Source organism: Marmota marmota, unplaced genomic scaffold, assembly GCF_001458135.2.
Source record: "Marmota marmota marmota unplaced genomic scaffold, marMar, whole genome shotgun sequence".
NCBI classification, from domain to species: domain Eukaryota; kingdom Metazoa; phylum Chordata; class Mammalia; order Rodentia; family Sciuridae; genus Marmota; species Marmota marmota.
The window spans coordinates 3,008,903-3,017,103 of record NW_026000338.1 but is presented as its reverse complement, the minus strand read 5'-3'; the positions used below and the strand labels follow the sequence as shown (position 1 = coordinate 3,017,103).

General features: G+C 38.7%; 1 protein-coding gene across 1 annotated transcript in view; it reads left to right on the top strand.

Moving 5' to 3' along the window:
* The window catches only part of Cdx4 (caudal type homeobox 4), an 8,392-nt gene extending 394 nt beyond the window's left edge, over window positions 1–7,998 (top strand). Inside the window, 3 exon segments of the mRNA XM_015505850.1 lie at window positions 1–122; window positions 6,520–6,665; window positions 7,792–7,998. The exon segment at window positions 1–122 is cut by the window's left edge and continues 11 nt beyond it. Coding sequence (XP_015361336.1) covers window positions 1–122; window positions 6,520–6,665; window positions 7,792–7,998 — 475 coding nt within the window.
* Window positions 7,999–8,201: the final 203 nt, after the last annotated feature.

Sequence of the window (8,201 nt, the reverse complement as noted above, 5' to 3'; positions counted from 1 at the left end):
CCTGCCAGCCTCGGCCAGCGGGTCACTGGTCCCCATTGACTCCGGCACCGCCGACGCCAGTTCCTCCAGCAGGAGCCGCCACAGCCCCTATGCATGGATGCGCAAAACTGTGCAGGTGACCGGTGAGTAATCGATTCGAATGTCCGCACACTGTCCTTTCTTAGCTTCTTCTCTTGGTTGGCCCGCCTTCCTACTTCTCAGGCCTCTCGGGGAGAGTTTAGCTAGGCGACTCCTGCGTGACTGGCTGGTCCATTAGATGCCTTTCAATGCGCGCCCTTGGGTTCAAATCTTGCTGAATGTGAATCGTGGAACTAAACCTACCCTATGGGTGTTTTTTTGCCATACCCTGATCGCTCAATGGGGTGAGCGCGTGCACTTTGGGCATCTTGAGCCACAAAGATCAGGATCCAACCCTGTAGTTGCCCAGATGGGAAAACAGATGCACGGAAAGTCTCAACGAGTGAACGAGGTCACAGGACAGTAGTGGTGTCCGAATGTTCAGGGACTGAGGCTTGCGGGTTCCATTTCCACACCTTTTCCCATACGAGCAGGCTGGCTCCCCTCACAAATTTAATGATACTCAACTTAGGTTCACGGTGCTTGCCTGGCAATGAACCTTCCTGTTTGGCTATGAAGGCTCAGACGGAAAAGCAGCCTCATTACCCAGGCCTCTCAAGGAAGCTTCCTTTCCCAAAATTGGCAGAGGTGAGTTGTTCTCAAACCTATTGCCTTCTTCCAACATCCTTTCCCTCTTTTGAAGCGTTGAGGCAGATGAGAAGGCCACAGCACTGTATATAAAACGCAACACAACCCTCACGCCTGCCAGGTGCGCACGACTATCAGCCCCAGTATTAAGTGGCTAAAGCCCTCATCACTATTCAGGCAGGCATCCAGGCAACGCCGGGACTGAATGCAAATCTGTGACAGTGACAATGCGTGGGAAGGCACAACATCCCAGCAAGTCAGTGGGCGATTCCAGGGAGCTGAGGGCGGGGAAGTGAGTGTTCTGCTTTAATCTCAGATGGTGAGAGGGGGAAGATGTTTGTTTTCAGCTGTGGTTGTTCTTTTATCACATCCTTATTATTCCAACCCTTGTTCCTTGTCATTAGAGAAAATTAGTAAAATTTGACTCTATCACTTTCATCCCCCTGGGGAGGAAATGACATCTCAATAACATTTGTCCACAATGATTATGCTCCTTTTTGCGGTTCTGTATTTTCGCTCTCTTCCAAAAAGCAAAGGTGGGAGGATGGGAAGGAACCAACTTCGACATTAGGAGGACTTTTAACCAAGAGGATCAGGGTGGTAATCACAAATTAAAAGTAAAGTTTAAATCCTTGGGTTTAAAGCTTTTGGGGGGTAAATCTGCAAATTTTTAATAAAATACAGGTGGGTCAGATGGCTAAGTAGGATAAAAAATGAGATTAGGGTGGAGCACTCCTAGGGCTGTTATTACATCTAATCTCAAGACTTGTAATTAACATCCATTCACTAAAACCTAACAAAACAAAAAAAAAAAAAAAGCCAGGAAAGTAGCTGCTTGCAGTTCAGAATGTTTTGAAATGCTTTAGAGGAGGAGCATCATTGGCATGTTGTTTGAAATAGAGAACAATGAAAAAAAAAAACAAGATAAGAAAATTGCCTTGAGCCATGAATTTTCTGTTTAGGAGGGAAATATGACAAGTTTCTCTGCTTAAAAGTCTTCCATGTGCATTTGTTTTTGTGAGCTGAAGCTTCTCTCTTGGGCATTTCTGTGCCAGGAAAAGGGGCCTCCTTAGTCTGTGCATTTTCATTATTCAATAAACACACAAACCTGACTTTACAATCCACCTTCACAAGATTTTCTCTCCAATTTCTATGAGAGGTTTGAAATTGAATGACATTGGAACCCCTCTGACTCTTGGCAACCTGTCCTATAGATAAAGCTCTATTAAATTCATCCTTCGTTTCATTTTAATGTCTTATAAGTGAAAACTGCCCTTTTGTCTTACAGCCCATGGTGCATATTCAGCAATAATTTAAGAATATGATGAAAATATGGATTCTTTCCACCCAGAAAATGCACAAAACACACCAGCACACACACACACACACACACACACACAACAGTTGTTTCACATAATTTCTAGAAATTCACAGAACCACTGAGCCATGGACATCAGAAAAAATTAAGCTTATTACCTCTTTGGACCATTCTGGACCAAAATGCACCCATTTATGATATGCTGAGCACATGGTGGGTGTTAGAATATTTGTTAAATGAATGGATGAGTCAGATCCTCCTAAATTTTCCAATTCATTCTGTGGGATTGTGGGATAACATATGGTTTGTGGATGAGAGGAAAATAAATAAACTACAAAATGGAAGTAACCCCACCCTGAATTCATGTAATCAAATGAAAGTTTTTTAATTACTGAAGTATGTTTTAAATAGAATTACATTAAAGAAAGAAAAATATACATATTAGGAACATTATAGCATTTGATTTTCTAATGAGAGCAAAGGGACTGACAGAGTAAATTGTTGTCCCCTAGGTGATGTGATTTAAAAGTAAGATATTTTTATGTCTACATAGTTCTTTAAGTAGTCTACTCCAATATATATCTCAGTTTGAAGAATACATGAAAAGAATTTGACAGAAAAGTATGGGAAGTTAAGGATTTTCATGCATTTTCATATTTTAAACACTGTCAGTGCAATAGAGCAAGGAATTATTTTTTCATTCTTCTCTTTTATTCAGAGTTGTGGTCCTATTTGGCAAGGTGATAACCTAACTGGGGCTGGAGAGAGGCTTTCTTGGTAGGGGTGGGAAAGAAAGAAAGGAAAATTAAATTAGTTAATTTTGATTGATTCTGATTAAGCCACTCAACAAACACCGAGGAAGTTATGCTTAAAAGATTTTATTCAGTTAGGACACTTCATAAACTAAATTGCTTTGTACTTCTTGAGGCTTATTGTTATCTTTGCTGATTTTGCTTATTTCCTTGGACAACTTTTAAAAATGAATTTGGATACAATTTTATCTAAAGGCAGTGAAGAATTGCCATTAGCTGAAAAGTCATCATGGCGGGGTCAGTTACAAAGAACTCCCTGCCAAAGAAAATTGCTTTTCATCATCTTTATCCCCACTGCCATCATCATCATCATCATCACCCCTAGGTTTGCAGAGTGCTTTTATGCCTAACAGCACTTTCATAGCCAATCTCTCAAATAAGAACCATTTTTAACTTCGTTTAGGGTGATAATGAGTCATCATATATGATGACATTTGCTTGCAAATTCTGTGGATGATGGGAAGGATTTCATCCATCTTGAGCTATAGAGGTTTGTCAGAGTCTTTGGGGAAGAAGCAATGAAATCCTCACCACAGAGGGATGGAAGTAGCTCTTTCATAAATCTTAAACTTGTGTTCCTTTGCTGAATTAATTCACAGTAGCAGCTGAGAAAGGAGTCCCACACCCTTAGAAATGCCATTCTCTCTGGAAGAAGAGAATAGCTTGAACAATAAAAGCAAGTACTCTTAGTGCTTTGTTGGTGTTGGGTTTCAGATATAGACATAATGCTCTACCAGAAAGTGTTTAAATCTCCTTCAATTGTTTAAGGGAAAGAGGCAATGGGAAAGAGGCAGTTTGGGGAAGGAGACACAAGAAGTGCACCAGGATATTTGAATTTATATCTCTTTGTAAACTGTGCAGTTAGTATATTCCCCTGAGCTATATCATTGTGGGGGTTTGGGTCTTATCTGTCAGATTGGGGATACAGACCCTTTTTAACACTTTGTTTAGCTTTGATATGCATCCAGGCTCTTCCTCATCCCTCCTTTCTTCAGGGGTTATATTGCCGGAAAGGGTGAGGATTTTCATGGCAAATAAAGAGGCCTGGTCTTGACTTTATTGTCCTCAGAAGAAGCTGCAAGAGGGGAATTTATGACCAATGGGGGTGGGGAAGGACAGCAATCTTTCCAGAGTTCTTGAAGTCTGGTTATATTTACTGATTATCAAAGAGCAGAAAACAGACACATACAAGTTGAATTTTAACCTCTGTGCCTCAAATTAGAATTTAAACACTCAGCAACTTTGGGATTATGAAGGACTTTAGGAAATATCTCCTCAAAGGTATATTTTGATTCCAAGATTCAAGGTTCTGAAAATAAATTAAACCTCAGGTTCTCCCTTTGTGTTCTAAATATACCTTTGTCTTTGAAACACCAAAGCCAGACCCCTGATTTCCTAGGTTTCTGTTTGGATTCAGAAAACAACTCAAAATTGGGCCTTTGAAAGGTTAACTGACTAGTACTCATCATTTTCCATTTTCAAGGGGGGAAATTTTGTTCAGTTCTTCAGTCCATGAGTTATTCAGCCATTTAGTTTAAATTAGTAAATCTAAACATAGATTTCTTGACTAGAATTTGTTTCTACATTCACGGTTTTTTTTCTGAAGATGAAAGGGTGTCTGACATTTGTTTAGGGCTTGTAAATTCCAAACCAATTGGTTGGTGTTCCTGAATGTAAAGAGGGTTAGGGATGGGATCTGTTGCTATGTAGCTCCTTTGTTAGGCTTGTGCTTCATCTTAACACCTCAATAGAGTTTAGGGAACCACTTTAAAGAAGTCTTTGTCCTACAGATGCCCCCCAAAACCTCACATCAAAAACAACCAGGGAAGATCAGAAGGAGTTTCTAAAAGCCACAGAGAAATAGAGGAGGTTAGAGAAACTGAAAAGAAAGGGAAACTTCCTAATCACCTTTGAAAAATTTGAAAGGAGGAATAAAGCTCTATTTGAAGGAGGGCATGAGAAATTAGTTAAATGTTGTAACACAAAGCAAATGTTTGGATATCCTTGAAAAGGACATGAAATACTCACCTTATTCTACTTAAGTCAATACCTCCTCTTTCCCCATTCACTATCCACTTAGGAATAAAAATTAGCTTAAGACTCCCTTGGGGAGGGAACTATTTTTTTTTTCTAATAGGCAGTAGAAGCTGTGTGGAAACAGAATTTACTTAGTGAAAATAAATGTTCCTTTAAAATTACTATCCAAATCAAATTCTGTCTAGGTAGTATATGTAACTATAATGTCTAGATCCCAGAACAGTTTGCCATTCTTGGGCCATTCTTATACTTCCCAGCATGTTTAAACTGGGAATAACATTTATCACACTAAACTGGGATTCCAAAGTATGTGCTCAGGTCCCTACTCTTCAGCTCACTAGCACATACTCACTTACTTACCTCAGATTTCTTATCTGTACAAAAGGAATAAGACAGGTTCTACATAATTCAAGAGGGTAGGTAAGAAGCTTAATAGGAGGGCTGGGGTTGTGGTTCAGCGGTAGAGCACTCACTTAGCACATGCAAGGCCCTGGGTTTGATCCTCAGCACCACATAAAAATAAATAAATAAAGGTATTGTGTCCAACTACAACTAAAAAATATTTTTTAAAAAGAAGCTTAAGGGGCTGGGGATGTGGCTCAAGCGGTAGCGCGCTCGCCTGGCATGCGTGCGGCCCGGGTTCGATCCCCAGCACCACATATAAACAAAGATGTTGTGTCCACCAATAACTAAAAAATAAATATTGAAAATAAATAAATAAATAAAATAAAAATTCATAAACAATTTAAAAAAAATAAATAAAAAATAAAAAATAAAAAGAAGCTTAATAGGAAACAGTATGAAAGGACTGCATAAAGGGTAATGAATAATGGGTGTTACTGTTTTGGCCAATACAATTCCCATATGTGAGTGGAAAGGGAATGAAAATCATGGATTAAGTGCAAATCATGGGTTAAGTGTATCTTTAAATGCTTTACTATAACAGTAGGTCAATGGTAGAATGATTGTGATTTCACTGATCATTTTAGGAGAAACATTAGGGGGTATTGGATATGTATATGTCTACAGAAACCCACATAAACAGAAAGACATGTCTATATCTACATCTAGACAGATTCATATAGATGAGCATACAGGTATTGATATCATAGCCACAAATGGGAATGTACTTAATGGAGAAATGGACTTAAGACTTATTGGTTTGAAAATATACGTGTTCTATATCTTAAAATAACTGATAAGGGTGCAAAGAGTAGCTGTGATTCCTTCAACCAAAATAATCTCCAAAGAAGCAGGATAATATTAAAATCTGGAAAAGATCAGTGGAGTAGAAGAAGGAGATTGAGAGTGAGGAAGGAGGGATGGAAAAAGGGAGGAAATGTGGAATGACTTTAACAAAATCACATTACGTGCATATAGAAATATGCCATAGGGAATTTAACCTTTATGTATATGTAGAAAGCACCAATCAAAAATAAATAAATAGATGAATAAAAGGAAGATCAGTAGAGTAGAGGAAAGAGAATAGGGTAAGGGATGAATGGAAGGAAAGAGGAATATTGGAACTGAAATGCAATAAATCAAATTCCATGCATATCTGATTTTGTCAGAAAGAACACAATTGCTATGTGTAACTATAATGATCTAATAAACAAATATTAAGTGTAATGCTTTCTCCACCAACAGGGAAAACCAGGACAAAAGAAAAGTATCGTGTGGTTTATACAGATCACCAAAGGCTGGAGTTGGAAAAGGAATTCCACTGCAATAGATACATCACCATCCGGAGAAAGTCAGAGCTGGCAGTTAACCTGGGCCTTTCTGAGAGACAGGTATCCAAAAGGACATCCAACGTGTCCCATAGAATCATTTCAATAGGCTGAGATTTGGGGAATGTCTGTAAACTGGGTTGGAAGCAAAATGGAGGGCCAAGACATTCTCTAAGTTCTCCTAAAGGCCATATTCATCCTATTGGACCTCCTCTTTTAGTCTCATTGGGCATTGTGTTCATTAACTAATGAATGTGATGGACACTGTGTGGGCATGGAAATAAGGGATGGGGTCATAGGAGGTAGAGAGGGATTACAACTTCAGTAGAATTCATCAATCAAGTCAAAACCTTGATCTGGTTCCTCACCGGTATGTGAAGTGGAGATTTGGCAACAGTGGCAGTTATATGGTTCCTATCAGTCAAACTACAAGTGTAACCGAATGCCAATGCTGCTACCTGTACCGTGTTTTTCTGTTTTTTAGGATAGTAAATTTAATCTTCTATGGTCTACATAATCCTATGAGACTTGCCTCAAATTTAGTTTACTATGGGTACTACAGGAAGATTAAATTATAGCAAGGATCAACAGTTTTCATTTGTTCAGACTTTGAAATATAAAACTACCTGATAATTTTTTGTTTAAGTCTAGGAGTATTCCTGGAGTCACAGAATTCTAGAATTATCAATTCCATTCCTTATCACATGCAGTCTGCATTTCAACTGCATATAGGCACATTAACATCATTCTGGTCTTCATCTCCAACAAAAAATATGTGGTATTTCATGATCCTATTTACATGGTTTTGTTTCATTAACCTTTTCACTTTTGCTATTTCAATCCCTCCCTCTTATTGACAGACCTCAGCATCTGTCACTCTATTATTATTTATTTCTACTAGTACAGCAGAGGAAGTAGATGAGGTAGGATATAAAAAGCACTGCATTCAATCAGTAGCCCTATAATTGATCTGCTTCATTTCATGCAAGGCACTTGCCCTCTCTCATCCTCAGCTTTTTAAAAAAAATTGTTGAATGGACATACTTTACAAGTCATTGTGAGACTCAAATGAAGTGATGTGCATGAGAGGGTTTTATAAATGCTAAAGACCATGTAAAGTATCAGCAATCACTATATTAATTGCATAAAGTATGTTGCAAAGTTAAATATAAATCATCTTGTGTTTCAGGTGAAAATCTGGTTTCAGAATCGCAGAGCCAAGGAGAGAAAGATGATCAAAAAGAAAATCTCCCAGTTTGAGAACAGTGGAGGCTCAGTGCAAAGTGACTCTGGCTCCATCAGCCCTGGGGAACTGCCTAACACTTTTTTCACTACCCCATCTGCAGTCCGTGGATTTCAGCCTATTGAGATACAGCAGATCATAGTTTCTGAATGAAAGAAAGGCAAAAAGAAATGGAAAGTGTCCTTTCTTTATCAGTGTCTGTTTGGTCTATAAGATGTCAGCAGGGTAGTTGAGACAGGTGTAATTCCTTATAAGGCAGTATTCTGAACAAGTGGACACACAATGGGTTAGAGATTATTCAGAGGACTTTTAGAAACTATCACCAGAAAACTCCTCTTATGTGTTGTGCTATTTGT